The sequence below is a fragment of the Mesoplodon densirostris genome, chromosome 3 (assembly GCF_025265405.1).
Source record: "Mesoplodon densirostris isolate mMesDen1 chromosome 3, mMesDen1 primary haplotype, whole genome shotgun sequence".
Taxonomy (NCBI): Eukaryota; Metazoa; Chordata; class Mammalia; order Artiodactyla; family Ziphiidae; genus Mesoplodon; species Mesoplodon densirostris.
In genome coordinates, this window is record NC_082663.1 from 133,857,021 (window position 1) to 133,875,573 (window position 18,553).

General features: G+C 44.8%; 1 protein-coding gene across 2 annotated transcripts in view; it reads left to right on the forward strand.

Annotated features, from left to right (window-relative positions):
- The window catches only part of GALNT10 (polypeptide N-acetylgalactosaminyltransferase 10), a 214,310-nt gene that overhangs the window by 76,944 nt on the left and 118,813 nt on the right, over positions 1–18,553 (forward strand). Inside the window, exon 2 of one of the 2 annotated variants that reach the window (XM_060093700.1) lies at positions 3,502–3,588. The exons of the other annotated variant lie outside the window; for it this stretch is intronic. Within the exon in view, the coding sequence (XP_059949683.1) occupies positions 3,502–3,588 (87 nt within the window). The remainder of the gene's footprint in view (positions 1–3,501; positions 3,589–18,553) is intronic. 2 annotated transcript variants of the gene reach the window in all.

Below are 18,553 nucleotides of genomic sequence, written 5' to 3' on the forward strand. Positions count from 1 at the left end.
TCACTGGTTTTCAAACTTGTATTTTAGCAGTAGAAGACTTGTCATATAATCTTACTTGGAAGCCTAATGAATGTAGGACGAAGAAGAAATCTGATTCCTTCTTGCCCAGGGTCCCCCGCCCCCAGCTCCTGGTTGCTGCATCTCTAAGCGATCCATTGAATGCAGTTTGGGAATAACAGATCTAACTGATTTCTCTCAGGCCCCTCCCACCTCCCCAATCCTATGCTTCCCTTCTGCTTAGCAAAGAAGCTGGGGCGTCCTAGCCCTGAGGTACAAGCTGCTGCTTCACTGCATAGCTGCAGATGCCCCCTACCGCCCTGGGGAGTCAGCACCTGGGAAGGCTGAGCTGTGCACTGGCTGAGTGTCATTCAGACTCTGGGGGACAGCAAACAGGTCACCCTTAGATGGGTTGAAATGACAGAGAAATGTTAACAGGTGGATTTTGCAGCTCTTCTAGATAAATCTGAACCTGGGGCTTTGATAGGCAGGATGCTAAGGGGACGGTGAAATGGTATGAGGTGGGAGAAGACTCATTCACCTTGTAAAAGTGTGATTAGGAATGTAGACCCACTGCTTGTTTACACTATGATTTTGGCGAACTACTTAGCTTCTCTGAGTCTCTTGTTGAATCTGTAGAAAGGGGGAATACTTGTGCCTACTTTCCAGGACTGTCAAAAGGATTAAATGAGATCATAGGTCTAAGTGCCTGCCATAGTGCCGTGAACATGGTAGGTGTTCAATAAATGTTGGTAATTCTAATCATCATCATCACCAAGTTCCTAGACAAGTCAGAAAATGGCCTTGCTATCTCTTCCTGTATATTCTTAGTTAAATCTTTAACCTCTCAGGACCTCAGTTTCCTTATTTATAAATTAGAGGTGCTCAGGAATTGCAAATTGGTGGCCCGCTGGACCAAATCTAGCGTGCAAACATATTTGTTTATCCAGATAGTATGTGAAAAATCAAGAAATAGTCTCCAGAAATCTGAATTTTCCAGACTCCTTTAAAAACTGAGCATCTGTTTTCACTGACCATCACTTGGCAACTTTTCACCAGCCTCCATCCTCTGTATTATCTTACACCTGGCCTCCCCTCTTCACCTGCAGGCAGTTGAGTTGGCAAAGCCTAGACTAGAAGGTTTCAGGAATTCTGTGGCTCTGCCACTTTTTCATCCCATGACCCTGAGTATATCCCTTCATCTCTCTGGACCACCACGTTACCATCTATAAAATGAGTGAGTTGAGCTTCCAGCCTTGGCTTTCTTTGAATGTTCTATTCAGTCCATAAACCTTTACCGAATTCCTGCTATTTCCAGGAATTTTACCAGGCATTTGGGAGGATGTAGAAAAGAATAAGAATGGGTGTGGCCCAGAGATCTTTTACAGCCAGGCCTCCCCAAGTGTAGACTGCAGAATGGCGCCAGTACACAGTGGAATAAACACAGAAATTGAAGACAAGCATTTAGAAACTTTTATGGCAGTTGGACTTTGCCACGACAGCCAAGTGCGTGCTCAGTGGACGTGCTTAGTTGAATAGATATGGATCAGTTCACGTGTTGTCAAATTCGTGGTGAGTTACAGGCGCAAGCTGCGTACTCAATTCAAGCTACTATTGCTGCTTTACAAACCGCCCCAAACCTTAGTAGATTAAAACAACAACTGTTATTTATTTGCTCACAGATCTACAGTTTGAGCAGGGGTGGACAGCTCAGGTCATCTCTGCTCCACACAGTGCCTGCAGGGTGGCTGCACCGGGGCCCATGGGTCCACCTCCAACATGGCTCACTCATAGAGCTGGCAGGCTGCTGCCTTGGTCACCTTTCCACGAGGATGCTTCTTCTGAGCAGCATGGCTGGGTTCCACTGGCCAGTGTCCTAAGGGAGCTGGGTGGAAGTGCATGGCCTTGTCATGATCTAGTCTCAGAAGTCACATTGCTTGAAGGATTCACAAAGTTCTACCCAACTTCAGAGGGAGGGGATCTAGATTCCATCTCGTAATGCGCTTGTGGAAAGGTTCTAGAAGAACATGTGGGACATAAGGTTTTGTTGCAGCCGCCTTTGGAAAATATAATCAGCCACTCTATATGGAGATGTATTTGTTTTCTGTTGCTGTGTAACAATGAGCACAAACTTGTTTTATTAAAGCTTACTGTATTAAAGCAATACACATTCTTTGGCTCAAAGTTTTATAGGTCATGACTCCAAGTTTACTCAACCGGGTTCTCTACTCAGGGTCTCACAAGGCTGAAATCAGGGTGTCGCCAGTCTGGGCTCTTGTCTGGAGGCTCTGGGGAAGAATCCACTGCCAGGCTCATTCGGCTTGTTGGCCGATTCAGTTCCTTGTGGTTGTAGGTTGGGGTCCCCATTTCCTTGCTGGCTGTCAGCCAGGGATTGCTCTCTGCTCCTAGAAGCCACACACATGGCCCCTGGATCTTCAAAGCTAGCAATGTCACATCAAATTCTTCTCACTCTTTGAGTCACTTTGACTTCTTGTACTGCCAGATGCAGAAAACTCTTCTTTTTTGTGTGGCTAGATTATGTCGAGCTGGATAATCTCCTTTTGCCACATAACATAATCAGTAGAGTAATAGCTCATCACGTTCCCAGGTTCTACCCACACTCAAAGGGGAGGGGAGTGTAAGAGGATGAGGGTGATTGGAAGGCATTCTTAGAATCCCGCCTGCCACAGATGGTTTGGTTCGCGATGAATTAGAAATTAAAATGAAGTGGTTCTTCATCACAGATAGTTTGAAAGCACTGGTTTAGGACCCAGTAGAGAGGAATGACGTGTATGCAAATGGCTGTAATTTGAGACCTTAAGGGCTAACTTCCCTAAGGAGAAGGGTAGAGAGGGCACAGTGAGAGGTCAGTGGGAGGGAAGATTATTGTGTAAGTGGAAGGGGATAGAATTAGGGTTTCTTGAGGATGTGGTATTTGAACTGAGCATTGTAAGACAGGTATAATTGGGATCTTTTAAAAATAAGGCAGGGTGGCAGGATTGCAACAGTTATATTTCTGTTTGGTGCCTTGGATGCAAATACAGAACTGACTGAATCTTCTGAATCCTCTTTAAAGTCATTTTATCGCTCTATGACCACAAACAGTACTACATGACAAACGACCCCAAAGCTCAGGGGCTTCAGACAGCAATCACGTGTTATTGCGTACGGGTCTACAGGTCAGTTGGGTGGTTTCTGTGGTCCCGGCTGGGCTATCTCGTGCATCTTGGACCAGCCGTCGTGGGCTGGGCGGCTCTGCTGGCCTTGTTGGGCTCTCATATCTTCGGGGGTTGGCTTGCTGTCAGCTAGTCCGGTATAACCTTGGTTGTTCTTCACACGGTTCCTCTTCCACCTGCCCCTCCCCTCCTTCTAGCATATACTAGCCTGGGCTTGTTCCCTTTGAGGAGACAGACGAACAAACACGAGGGTGGAAGAGTGCAGGTCTTAGAGGCTTGGGCTCAAAACTGGCACGCTGTCACTTCTGCCTCCTTCTTTTGTCCACAGCAAGTCACCAAGCCTGCCCAGATTCAGAAGCTGGGGAAACAGACTCCATCTCTCGGTGGGAGGAGCCAGAGGATCCCACTGCAAAGGGTATGGACACAGGGAGGGCTGGAGGATTGGGGTCACTCTCTCAATCTGTCTGCCACAGGCATCCTGAGAAATCTTACTAAATTCTCTAGATGAAAAGAACAAGAACCCCCTCCCGACTTCAACTCCATTGTTTCTCAATCTAATCAAAGGTTTTTGGAGAAATTTATGTGTGAGAAACCATCTGGAAAATGTACAGTGGTCCATTAACCAGAGTTATAAGAAGCCAGGCGTCTAAAACAGTCTGCAGTCTTCTGTGTGAGTAGAAGGCAAAAGAGGAAACTTTCTGGGCAACCTGATCACCTTTGCTTCTGTGGTACTTTCACCAGCCCACATTATACTCATCCTTCAATGCCCAGCCCCAGTGCTCTCTGCAGAACTGTTCCCAGAACAATTATTTTGGGAGAATAATTCTTTTCCCAGGTTCCAGTAGCAATTTTTAGAATGAAATGGTGTCAAATTTGGCCTTTGATGTAGACAAAAAACATTTCTTTTATGTTACTTCCTGAAGCACCTAACCCAAGACCAACAAATAGTATTTGCACAATAAACGATCATTAGATGAATAGATGAATGAACGGATGGCAGATGCTTCCGCACTTGACTGAAGCTTTCTTTTAAAAGAATCTGATATTATAAACTTTATTTCCTTCCCTCCAAATCAGTATGTCAACTTGAAATCTTTTGTAGTTGTTCCATGTCTATGTGCTTTAAAGAAAAACCCAGAAAACTGCACAGGGGAGGAACCCTGTTGTGTTCTCCCTCATAAACCCTGTCATTAGTAGCATAGCATTGCAAACTGAGGTCCATGGGTTCCCGAGGATATTAATCATTCTCTAGCTGAAGGGGGTGGCGGGGCGGGGGGGGGGGGGGGAACTTCTCATCAGATAAATTTGTGAAATACTGGATTAAACAGTGAGGCAGCTTTCTTTTTTGTGAGACTTCGCAGAGCCTTTAATATGCTAATATACATCTAATGTATCTCCAAGAGAGCATTAGAATATGTAAGCGTTGAAAATTGGAAGGATTACTTTTTGTGGGCGAGGCAGGGCAGGGGTGCAGGGAGGAGGGAGGTATAATTTTTTTATTGTGGTAATACATAACATAATACTTACCATTTTAACCGTTCAGAAGGGTACAATTCGGGCTTCCCTGGTGGCGCAGTGGTTGAGAGTCCGCCTGCCAATGCAGGGGACACGGGTTCGTGCCCCGGTCCGGGAAGATCCCACATGCCGCGGAGCGGCTGGGCCCGTGGGCCATGGTCGCTGAGCCTGCGCGTCCGGAGCCTGTGCTCCGCAACGGGAGAGGCCACAACAGTGAGAGGCCCGCGTACCGCAAAAAAAAAAAAAAAAAAGGGTACAATTCAGTGGCATTAAATAGATTCACAGCGCTGTGTAACCATTACAACTACGCCCAAAACTTTTTCATCATCCCCAACAATAACTCCATTTACACAATAACCCCCCCTTCCCGCCCCCCACCATTACCTCTCTTCTGCTTTCTGTCTCTGTGAGTTTGCCTATTCTAGATCCCTCTGTTGACTAAAAAAAAAAAACAAAGCACAACGTGAGAGTTGTGAGTTAAGTTTTATCTGGGGTGAAATGAGGACTATAGCCTGGGAGATAGCATTTCAGGTTGCTCCGAGAAACTGCTCCAAAGAGGTCGGTGGGGTGGGGGGGGAAGTTAGTATATATGTGATGTGGGTGAAGGGGGGTACATGCAATCAAGAACACATGTTTGCAGAAGGTAGCGCTGGTCACAAGGAGCAGATGTCTCCATTAATCATTTTAGTGCTCTTCTAGATATGAGGAGATGCAAGAATTAGGCTCGTAAAGTCTTCTCCCGAAAATATCTACCTGAAGACCTATTCTGCCATTTTTTCCCAGAGCACCAAGTGCCTCATTCCTGATCTCCACCCTGAACCGCTTTCAGGGTGTGTTGAAGGTCAGTGGCTGCAGTGGCTAGCTAGTGACTTCATCTTTGTAGAGGCAGATGGCAAGTGCCAATTTTTAGTTGGCACCTCATATAAGTGGAATCATATGTGTCCTTCCATGTCTGTCTTATTTCACTCAGCATAATATTTTTGATGTCCCTCCTTGTTGTAGCATATTTCAAAATGTTATTCTTTTTCTGGCTGAATAATAACTATTCCATTGTATGTATGTGCCGCATTTTGTTTAATCCTTTTATCTGTTGAGGGACACTTGAGTTATTTCTACCTTTTGACTGTTATGAACAATGCTGTTCTGAATGTTGGCATAACAAATATCTGTTTGAGTCCCTGCTTTCAGTTCTTTTGGATACATACCTAGGAGTGGAATTGCTAGGTCATATGATACTACTACATTTAAACTTTTGAGAAACCACAAAACTTTTCCACAGAGGCTGCACCATTTTACATATCTACTAGCAATGCAGGAGGGTTCCAGTTTCTTTGCCAACACTTGTTATTTTCCATTTTTTAAATTATGGCTCTCCTGGTAGGTGTAAAGTGATATCTCCTTGTGGTTTTGACTTGCATTTCCCTAATAACTAATGATGTTGAGCTGTAAGAGTCCTTTATGCATTCTGAATATAAGTCCTTTATCAAATGCATGTTTTGAAAATATATTCTCCCAGCCCATGGCTTGCCCTTTGAAGAACAAAGGCTTTTAATGGCAATGAATTCCAACCTACCCATATTTTACACTTTTTGTGTCCTATTTGAGAAACCTTTGCCTAAACTTAGGTCACTAAAATTTGCTCACATATTTTCTTCTACAAATATTATAGTTTGGCTCTTATGTTTAGGTCTGTTGTCCATTTTGAGTTAGTTTTTGTGTACGCCGTGAGGTGTTAGGGTTGAGGTTTATTTTTTGGCACATGATACCTAACTTTTTGACACCATTTGTTGATAAGATCATCCTTTCCCCATTGCATTTCCTTAGCACCTTTGCTCATAATCAGCTGATTATATACCTGGACTCTCCACCCCATTCCCATTGATCACATGTCTTCCCTTGTTCTAGTACCACACTCTCTTGGTCACCGTAGCCCTTGAGCAGGCCTTGCAATTAGGACGTATTAAGTTCTCCAACTTTGTTCCTCTTTTTCTAAATTGTTCTGGCATATTCTTCTAGATCCCTTGCATGTTAGTTTTACGAAGATCGCGTTGAGTCTCTAGATCAATTTTGAGAAGATTGACATCTTAACAATATCAGGTCTTCTGATCCATAAACATGATATATGTCTCTGTTTATTTAGATCCTTGATTTCTCTCAGCAGCATTTTGTAGTTGTCAGTGACTAGGTCTTGCATAGTTTCGTTAAATTTATCCCTTCAGTATTTAGTATTTTTGATGCCATTGTAAATGATATTTTTATTTCCATTTCCAACCTTTCGTTGCTGATATTTAGAAATACAATTGATTTTCATGTGACAACTTTGTATCCTGTGACATTGCTGAACTCACTAGTTGTACTAGTGCTTTTGTAGATTCCTTAGGATTTTTTAACGTAGATAATCATGTCATGGACAGACATTGTTTGACCTCCATTCTGCAGTCACAACATGGAGACCTGGAAAGACAAGGGCCCTGGCTGCTGTCTCACTGTTCATAAATGCAGAGACAGGAGCTTGAAACCTGGATCTTCCGGATCCTCCTTCAGGGTCCTCTCCACCACACCAAGTTGCTTCTCAGGGTTTCGGGCCTCAAGAAAAGAAGCTTGTGTCAGTTGAGATTAGATTTGAATGGCTTAAACACAAAAGAAGTTTATTTTTCTCTCACTTAAAAGTCTGGGGGTTTGCATCCCAGGGCTGGTATGACAGTTCTGCTTCATAAAATCCTCAGGAACCTAGGCTTCTTCCCACAAGTAACTTCACCGTCCCTAGGCCATGGACCTCCATCTCGTGATCCAATATGGTGGCATTTGCATTCTAGACAGCAAGATAGAAGGAGTAAAGAAGGAAAAGGTGCACACCAGTGGTGTCTTCAGGTAGGTTCCGTGGACTGCCACACAACACCTGCACCCACATCTCTTTGGATAGAACCCAGTTGGGCCACACCTAGCTGCAAGGATGTCTGGGAAATATCATCTTTATTCTGAGAAGTCATATTACCAGCTGAAATTTCTGTTACTGTGGAAGAAAAAGAGAACAGCCGCTGGGGGATAAACAGCAACTTCTGCCACAACCTAAAGGGTAGGAATCCAGAAAGGAAACAACTTGAAAATTGTTGACGAAAAATTAATCAGTCGATCTAAGAAAGAATTGGAAAATTTTTTTCAAGCCGAATTTGAGGATTATAACCGGGAAGAGCATCTCAGAAAGCTCTGAGAACTGTTCTGCCAGTTAGAAATCAAGGCACAGTTATATAAGTTTTTTGAGACAGAGGGCTGTGTATCAAATGATGTATTATTGACAGTTTACATAATCTAGATTTGAGCGTCATCCTGGTGGGTTGTGTGACCCCCATACGAAATCAGGAAGGAATGTTATCTTTTAAGGAGTTGTCTTGTTGATGGTAGAAGAATGTTGCTCTTTACGGTTGAGCAGGTATTCCTGCAGATGGGGGAGGTTTGGTCGATGCACAATGAAGATACACAATGCACAATGCAGATACACAATGCACAGTGCGGGGAGAGGGGAGGCCAAAGGGCAGAGAAGACTTTTTTTTTTTTTTTTTTTTTTTTTTCCCCGTACGCGGGCCTCTCACTGTTGTGGCCTCTCCCGTTGCGGAGCACAGGCTCCGGATGCGCAGGCTCAGCGGCCATGGCTCACGGGCCCAGCCACTCCGCGGCATATGGGATCCTCCCAGACCGGGGCACGAACCCGTATCCCCTGCATCGGCAGGCGGACTCTCAACCACTGCGCCACCAGGGAGGCCCCAGAGAAGACTTTTTATGTTTAAATTTTTCTCGTCTTGCTATAAAATATGAATTGTATTTCACAAAATGAAAGGAGGAAAAAGGTGGCAGAGTTCGAAGTCGGTTGCATCTTTTACAGATCGTTTTAGGATCAGGTGAGCCAGCTCTCTTTAGTTTTTATAGCCCGTTAAGTTGACCTGAAGCCGTTTAGTCAGAGGATAAAGTTAATCCTCAGAACGCCTTATGTTATTATATCCTTGTGACTATATCAGACATGTCTAATCATGGATGACCTTCTTTCATCTAGAAAAGATAAAACAAAAGATGTCTCCTCATTCATTTGGTCCACAAAAATTGCTATCTCCTACCCTCATGGACCTCACAGTTTGAGGAGAGATAGGCAGTAATGAAACAAGCACGGGAATGAATGTGAAATCACAAAGGAGCCATAAGGATATTACAGGGGCACACTCAGGGACTGTGATCTAGTCAGGGAGGTCAGGGAAGGTTTGCCTGAGGGTTTGGATTCATTTCTGCAGGAGAGGCTACTTCCATAGCAGAGTGGTGTATTCTGAGAAAACCATCCTCTGTGCCGTTGTGGTTACACCTTATGAATCCTGCCTGGGGCACTGTACAAGTAAGAGATCGTTATTTAAGAACAAGGATGCCAGAGTGAGAGTAGGGTTGGGGTAGGTGAGGTGGGAGGTGGGGGAACTGCTCAGGGACTTTGAGAGAGTCCTTTGTGGCTTACACCCCAGGAGAAATGGAGAAGAGGAAAGGAGTTCAGAGGTTCCAAGATGGCAGGTCGAGGAGGCCAGGATCATAGTCCAGTCAGAGACTTTCCTTGGGGGCCAGGAAGGAGCCCAAAGAATTCTGGGAGCCCAGAAGGAATTTTCTAATAACTGGAGTCACCTGTATGGAGGAAGAGAGCTTCCCATTCTCTAAGCACCCAAGCCAGGCTCAGGGACCATCCATGTGCCGTAACAAAGAAAGGGCTACTGGGTCCAGTGGACCATCAGGGGAGGTAGCATCTAACCTCCCACTCAGCGTCTAGATTCTGTGACTCTGAGACCTGGAACAGGGGAAGGTCCTAGCAGTTGTGGATGAGGGGAGGTCAGTACCAGAGGAGAGGCCAGCCATCCGTCACTTTCTGCTTCTCCACTTCCTCCTGCTTGGGGAACCTTTGCGAGCAGCAAGCAGCAAGAGAGCCTGAAGAAATCAGCCAGCAGACTGCAACCTACCAGGTGTACTTCCAGCTTAAGGCAGGCGTGGTAGATGGGTCCTGTCCTCTGGCCAGCACTGGTTAACTGGTAAGGGCCGCTTGGAGCACAGTGTTGAGAAGGATTCTTGGAGTCTGGGACCCATAAGGAAAAGTATTACAATAGGTTGGTGATGCCTGCCTTTATCCTAGTGTGATTGTGAGGAAGGAATGGGATGATATATGTAAAAAATGCTTTGTAAATTGCAAAGTGCTATCCAAATAGTAACTAATAATGGTAGCTATGATTTTAAGTGCTTCCTAAATACCAAACACTGCTAAGAGCTTTACTTCTCACAATAACCTTTATGTTAGATACTGTTAATATCCTGCCTTTTACAATCGAGGAACCACGGCTTAGAAGAACAGTGTAATTTGCCTAAGGTGGCACAGCTAGTGAGTGTAGAACCGTGACACAAGCCTAGGTGTTTCTGACTCCAAAGCAAGTGCTTTTATAGACTTTGTTTTGCTGTCTTCAGAATATAGGGGATTATAACTGTAATTATTACTATTAATAGAGCAACTATTCTATTACTTGGGGGCTCAGCCCTAATCCCCCAGCTAACGGGATGTGTTTGCAGCAGTTTTTTGGTCTCTGGAAAGGTTGGAACTTGCCTTCTGCTCAGCTTACCAATTCTGCCTGCCTTTCTCCTGACCCGTCCGCATCCGCTCTGCAGAGCAATGTAATGACCCTCTGTTATGCTCCATTCGCCGAGCCTCTTCAGAAGAGCACTTTTTCGCAGGCTGCCTGCGGTTGTTCAAGACTCCTCGTGAACAAGGCACAGAAGGATGATTCACTTCCGCAAGTCGTGCTTTCCTGAGAGCCGACTATGCTCCCCAAATCTTTCCAGGCACGGAGATGTGGGGAGCAGCGGGCCGACGTGTGGTAGGAACTTCTAGCTGTGATGATTACACGCATGGGGTGGTTGGCAGTTTGCAGAACACTTTCATATCGATTTTCTCTCCAGGCCTCAGTTTTGTCATCTACAAAGTGGATGTAATGACGATAATGATACAGCGAAGTCTCATCTTTCGAAAGGGTTAGGTTATAATAAACTTACCAGTTAAGGTGAAAATAACATAAAATCAGAATCACCCTTGACAATTGCCCATGGAATATAAAGACAAACCACCTCTCAAAAGCCCAACTGAGGCAGTTTTTCCTCCAGCATTGAAACTGATGACTGTTTCTCTGGTTGAAGTCATCACGATGCCTTCTGAGGTAATGAAAATACTTATCTTCCAAGAGTAGGCTCACTTGGCACCAAAGTGCTCACAGTACCAGAGGCCAGAGGGAACTAGGCCCCTGGGGACATCATCCAGGATACAGGCTCGCTGAGCGTGGGGACAGGAGGATCACCAGTCTCCCTAGTTAGGATTCCTTTCTCTTTCTTTTGGACCATGTGTCACTGAATTCCTGAAGCTTTAACTATATATATGATACAGTTCTATTAGGTCTGATTTCCTGACTTGCTGTCTATGAACAGGATTAAAACTTGAAAATAACATGTAATGAAGCAAACACCAGGCTGGGTGAGGGGAGATCTGGGCTCAGGCCCCAGGTCAGCCCCACCTGCATCCGTGGCATCTTGGGCCTATGGACCTTCAAGATGAACTTATCACCCGAGTGTCCAAGTCCTGAGGCTGCATTTCTTGACTGCAGACTTGCAGGACCCTCGTGACTCTATTTAAAAAAAAAAAAAAATGCTTATGTCCATCCCAGCTTCTACCTTCCTGCCTAAACTGGTGTCATCTCTGCCTGTACCACTGTGACGACAGCCTCCTCCCTGTATTCCACCCTTCCTCTTGGCCTCCTAATCCTTCCTCCAGTGGCTATAAGAGAGCTTTCCAAATGCAATCTGATCTTGCCACCTTCTATAAAATACTTCACTTCCAGATGCTTCTGGGGAAAGACAAAATTCTCATCCCTGCCCACCTCTCATCCCCACCAGGCTTCCCCTCCTTCTCTGCGCAACACACACCCTGCTCTTCTTCTTCTTCTTTTTTATTTTTCTTAGTTCATCTTCCTGATCATTTTTATTGATTTTGACTTTCCTGAGTTCTGGTTCACAAAAGTAAATGGCATATAATAATTCTGGAAAAACAGTGGTCTAAATGTATATGGTCCATCCTAGGAACGTAGGTGAACTTCTGAAGACTTTTGTATTTCTTAATGTATAACTCTTCTCTGTTGATATCTGAAAGATGCCTAGCTGGCCTGCTCTTCTTTTAGTCCCTCCGGTTTCATATTTTCCCAGGCAAATATGGGCCTTTGCACATCCTCACTTCACTCTCTGTCTGAAATGCTCTGTTCTCTCTCTGCTGAGTTTATTCTAATCATACTCCATCCGTTTCCTCAGGGAAGGCTTTCCTGACTTTTCTGTCTGGATAAGACCCTCCTGATCTGATCTGATCTGATCTGAGAGAAAAGGACTCTCTTTGCACCATGTATCCTTCTATTCTGCACAGGCCACTGTAACTATTTAAATTTATTTGTGGTTCTGGATTAAAGTCTATATTCCCTTCTGCCACACACACTACTATAAGCTCTATGAGAGCAGGGCCCTTACCTGTCTTGCTCACCAGTGTATTCTTTATACCTAGTACGGAGCCTGGCATGTGCTTGTATTCATTAAATATGTACGTGGATGGACCAATGGATGGGTGAGACACCCAAATGAACATTGTCAAATGATCAGTGTTGTTGTTTTGTTTGTTTTTCCAGTGATAAACTCTTTGGAAACTTCCTCTGAAGAAAATGGTACAAGTTGCAATCCTTCTTTTAGAATGAAAGAGAAAAGTTACTGAAGGCTCCATTTGCCCTTTAGATAGTAGGTATTACAAACAGCTTGGCTCTTTTTCTCTCTGCTGTTTAAAAAGTCTTTTAATGAGCTTTCACACCGTATGTAGCAAATGACCTTTTCTAGAGCCATCTGTACAAAACAAAAGGGTGAATTGGACTAGTGGGTTGCTTCTGCCCTTGGAAGAGCAGCATCAGCCTTTTTAAACAAGGGTTACTATTTGTGAATGACCTTACCCTCTTAGGGAATGGGGCCCCGCCCAGATTTCAGATTCCGACATCCTGGTGTTGAGACCACAGAGTTATTGGAGCGAGGAAAACTGACATGCCTGATTACTGGGTGGAACAGCAGGACTTGCCTGACGTGGGCCCGGCCGACTTCGTCAGTCTTGTGGTTGCTGGGTTATAGTGCCTCTGTCCATTCATAAACAGTGCCCTTTAGGGGCAATTGTTTTCTCATACTGCTTGGTCCTGGTTGTAGTGGAAGGTAGGTTTTCTCAGAACAGCGGCCTGCCAGGTGAGGGCTGGGCTTAGGTCAGCTCATTTCAGTCTGACCTCTGGAATGGTGGAGAGTGATCCTCAGCCTACAGTGAGGGTACATTGCTTCTGAATGAAAACAAAATCGTGTTTCTCTCGGCATCTATCCCAGGAAGAGGGGGACTCTGAGGTTAATTACACGTGGATAGGTAGTCACGTTTTGTTCTTGGGCCTCTACTCCAGCCTATTCCTTGCTCAAAGACCTTCTGTGGCTCCCACCTGCCAAACAGCTCAAATGTAAGGCCCTCAGATTCTGGTCCAGACTTCCTGGCCTCCTTGTTCCTGACTCTCTGTTGCATCCCACCCACCCCAGCCAAATCAGTCTCCTTGCCACTAAGGAAACAGGTCCCTTACTTTCTAACCTCCATCTCTTTGCACATGCTTCCCCTCCAACTGGGCTCCATCCCCCCGTGGCTACCAGTCAAAATCCTACCCATCCTTTCAGGCAGCTATCAAAGACCTTGCTTCTGCAGGAATTTTTCCCTGATGGTCTTAAGTAGAATTTAACCTTTGGCTCTTGTAAATACCTTTAGAATTCATCTGTACAACTTTCAAGGCACTCACATTACATACAGTGTTGAGTGTTTTTTCCTTTCTTATATCCATGCTGTTTGTTGAGGCCAAGAATTATCTTATTTTTCTTTATTTTCTCCACAGCTCTTTGGACCTAGTAGGTCCTTAATTCCTCAGTGGAGTCATTCTCTTTTATGAGGTGATTGAAGAAATAAAACAATTCAGCTTATGTCCTCAAAACTCATGAAGAAAGTACATTTATCAGTTGTCCAAACTCCCTTGCTTAAATTAAAGTAACTTTATGCTTTTGGCTAAATTAAGTCCTCCCTGGCCCTCTTTGAAGGATAACCTTGAAGGCAACCTTGAAGAAAATGCTTTGCTGTGTTGTCTGTGTGTGTGTGTGTGTGTGTGTGTGTGTGTGTGTGTGTGTATGAAGGTTATTAGAATAATCTACTTATCAGATAAACAAATGTTTGGAATTACATAGAGTCATTTAAGCCTCAAAGCAAAATCATTCCAGCGCCTTTGTAGGATTATTTGAGAGGAGGGTTGGGGGCAGGGAAGCTATCCTAAAATTTGCAGCAGAATCTAATCCGTTATAGTTCTCGGACCCTAGATGAAGCAGATGCCCTGCTCAGTTTTCCTTTCTGCATTGCCGTTTTTGAACATACAGCCCTTTTTCCATTGTTTTGAAGACACTAGCCAGCTCAGCCAGAGACACAAGTGTCCTCTCTGAGCGGTAGTTGCCGAGTCGGCAGCGCTGGGATTAGAGTATGTGCTTTAACAGACCTTTCTCCTTGGGCAGAATACAGCTGGCTCACTTCACCACCTTTCTTCCTTCCCTCCAAAGGATGCCAGGCACGCTAAATTGTGATTAAACAAAAGATTAAAATTCCGTGTGTGTGTGTGTGTGTGTGTGTGTGTCTGAACACTAATCGATTCTTTCAGTGGAATGTTAAGTAAAAGCATGCAGATACCAGAAGCAGTTATTTAGAGCGGCCAGTCAGAATCCATTTCCAATTTACTGTTTAATGTGATTTCCACCATCATTCTGCCAGCCTCCTCCCTACACTCTCCCTCGCCTCCCTTGCCCTGTGCTCCTTTCCAACCTCTCTGCTTCCTGTAGCAAACGGACATCTGGGAACAGAGGGGAAGGAAAGTAGCAGAAGATGGTTGCTGAAGGAAAATAATCACAGCTTTTATAGACAAATCTGTGAGTCTGCAGAATTAAAGAAACTTAAAATTACCTCTGGATTGACACCCAGACATGCTTTTTTGCATAACATGAAGTGATTGCCATTGCATAAGAGTCGCTGTCTTTTGAGAAGCATTGTTTGTGTTTTTCTTGTTGCGAAAGGTCTGTGGCATTTGTTTCTGCTGTAGAATGCCACTATTAACTAAGGACTTTCTTCTTTCCTCAAGAACAGCGAATTTCCACATGGGCACATAACCTGCTGTTAATGAGGAAACTCTCTAAATCCTGTTACCAGCAATAGCCAGTTGAATTGGCTCAGGTGTTCAGTAGGTCCTTCTGCACGGCTCCCAGTTTTATTATTAGATTCCCATCTCTCTCCTTTTCCCTCATACATGACCATCACATACACCAGATCATAATCCTTCTCCAAAAATAATGTATTAATAGTTGCACTCCTTTACCGAAGGGGCCTAACTTTGTGCCAGACACTGAGCTTGATGCGTTGTATAGATGAGTTCAGTTCATCCCCTCAGGTGCAGGTTAACCTGCAAGTTATTCTGATAATTTCCCCTATTTATCAGTCAAGGAAACTGGGGTCCACCTGCCCAGGAAGTAAAACCTATGTTTTTCCATCTCTGGAATCAGAATGCTCTGAATCATCCAACTAGACTTCCTGCCCCATTAATGAGCAATCATTCATTCTGTCATTCACCTGATATTTACTGAGGGCCTAAGGTATTGACCTAGGAACACACAGTGACAGCTCAAAACAGATGTGCCCCTGCCTTCAAGGAGCTCACAGTCTAACCCAGGGAGAGAACAGCCAGATCTGGTTTGGTCTTTTGGGCTGACAAACTATGGGATTGGGGGCAAGTCTGTTCTACTCTGTTAGCTGCAGATTTCATATCTGCAAGTGAGACAGCTGGATTTTGACAAATGGTTTTCCACCTTTATTGTGAGTCACATGGGGAATGTGTTTAAAGACATCTTCCTGGCCTCCTATGCCCAGATATGTTGATTTAATAGGTTCAGGGTGGGGTCCAGGCATTTGTATCTATAATGAGAGCTCAGGTCTCCCAGGAACCATCCTTTGAGAGAGACTGATCTGGTTATAAAGCCACTAGCATCTACAAGGGATCTGTGTTGTCATGCCTGTATCCCCACACACAGAGTAGATCTTGATAAATATCTGGCAATAGTTGGAATGATCTATCTGTGGGGTTTCCATGGGAGACTCCTGATCAAAATTTTCATAAAGGTTTCTGGATAGGATTCTAAGGGCCCTTTGGGCTCTGAATGCTCAGTGGTTTTAGGATCGAAACCAACTCCTTTTCTGACCAAAAGCTCAGACCTATTATTGGAAATCTTTTAAACTTGTATAGTAAAATTTGAGTCCTGTATCAAGGTGATTTGATGAGATGTCAATTTACAGTAGATTCTTAAAATCCTAAAGGAGTTGGTACCCACATTGATGTGTAAACTCTGAAAGTGCTCCCAATAACACAGTTTGTGATTTTTCTCAGTTGATCTGAAAGTACCTTTTGGGCAGGTAGTGCTGTCTCTGTTTTCCAGGTAGGAAAATCGAGGTGCCTGTGACTCTTATAGCTTGTCCAAGGCCACACTACAAGGGCTTTCTCCACTAAAACCCAGCGTGGGAGTCAAAGAACATAGCTCTTATTCTCTGGCCTGCTTATGTGGCCTTGGTTGGGTAGCTTGGCCTCTTTGGACCTCAGTTTCCCCACCTGTAAGATGGGAGACAGGTGGACTAATTGTTTCTGAGCAGCTGCGTAGCTTGGTTATTTGAGGACCCCCCTAGTAACATGTTTAGACATGCAGAAGTCCCTATGGCAGCAAGCTCCGAAGCCCTCTTAGTTTAGGGAGGAAATAAGAACTAATGAGACCACCTAAAACAGGCCACCTCTGCAGATCATTCCAGAGGGACATGCATCATTAAGGCAAAGGCAATGAAGTGGTAGAAGCTGTTAAGTGTGAAACTCCCAGAATTTTGGAATCTTAATTCTCTACCCTGTTGGTTCAGCAATTTACTGTTCATTCAAGGGAGTTTACCTCTATGCGGTCACAACTGTGAGATTCAACCCCGTGCCCTATTCCCAGCAGTGTGAGAAGACTTTCACAAACATATGGAGGAAACAGTGTCCTTTCTGGACTCTTAGACTCTTGAAATGTCCTTGTAAAGGTCGCCTCACCCTTGCTGCTCAAAGTGTTTTTCGGGGATCAACAGCATCAGCCATCCCCTGGGAGCTCTTTAGAAATGCAGAGTCTCAGGCCCAGCCCCAGACCTCCTATATCAGAATCCATGTTTAACAAGATCCCCACATGATCGTACTGCACAGGAAAGTTCGAGAAGCGCTAGTCCTAACCCCGCACTTGATTCCGCTCCTTCACATCCTGATGAACAGGCGAGCATCCTGTTCCTGGCCTCCTCTATCTTCTTCCAAGTGCCCCTGTTTCACCCTAATACCAGTCCAACTTTTAGAATTTCTTCTCTATCTTAAACTAATCCCTCAGTCATTCAGTAACTTCTGCCCTCGGCACTCACGCTAGCCTCAGGGCCTCAGAGAACAAGACAGATCCTCCTGTGTCCCCCATGGCTTCCCATCTCCCGGTCCTCCTACAACACAGTTTCTAATCTTCCTCACACATACCTGTATGTGGCAGCCTGTTGCAAACTCCCTGGGGCCAGGAAAGTAAGACAAGTGAGAGATGAGAGCCAGGTGAAATGCACTAAGGAATGGCAGGGGTCTGTGGCAAAGTGGAGAGCCATGTGCTGGCCCAGCTCGGTCAGAGCATTGACGTGTCTTTTGAGTTTTCAGGAGAAGCCAATGAATCTTGATAAAACAATAAGAAATCCCTCAATTTTTTTCATGCTGGCAGTTAAAAAAAAAAAAAAAAAGATCCTCAGAAGCCACCAGATTGTGTTTGCCAGTGATCACATCTAAGGTTTTTGTGACCATTGATGATGAATATCTGCTCAGCTTGGATACAATAGCCCAGGTGTAGGCTGACCAGCACAGAGGAGGCAGGATTATGGCCTCCTTCATTCTAGACCAGTAGTTCTCAAATGGGAGTGTGCATCAGAATCTCTTGGAGGACTTATTAAAACCCAGATTGCCAGGCCCCACCCCCAGAATTGCTGCTGCTACTTCCTGGGCAGGGTTTGGGAATCCACATTTCTAACAAGTCCCCAACCGGTGTGGTTGCTCCTGGTTCACGTTTTGAGAACCACTTTAGATTGGTTCCTCCCATTAAGGCAGCTGCGGTTTGCAGAACCTCTTTAGGTCCACCAGTGACCTAACGTCGTCAGTGGAAGTTCCCAGTCTTTGGGTAGCAGAAGAGGGAGAAGAAATTGGGAGGGAGGGCTGGAGGAAAGATTGCTAACCAGCTCTTGACCGACCAATCCTGACATCTAGAGGTAGAATATTTACTTCGGGTAGATCCCTGACCCATTCCAAGATTCAGTTTCCCTGTCTGTGAAATAGGGCAGTGGCCCCAGCTCAGTTTCCAAGTATATGTGTTCGCTAGTTCGGAGATTTGATTGTCAGTTTGTTTTTAGCAGAGGACCTTTTAAAAATGAAATCCCACATGGGACCCCGGTATAAAAAACAGACAGATGCGTTGCGGGTCTGATTGAAGGAGGGGAGACAAGCTCTTACTCTCAGCCTCCACCTTCCGAAGGCAGCACTGAAGGGTCTCCTGTAGAAATGTAGCTCACCACAGTTGAAACCTGCTGAAGGAACTTCCAGCTCAGCTCCTGTGATTTCTAAGCCTCCGAGAACTGTTTACAGGCATGTGACCTTTGT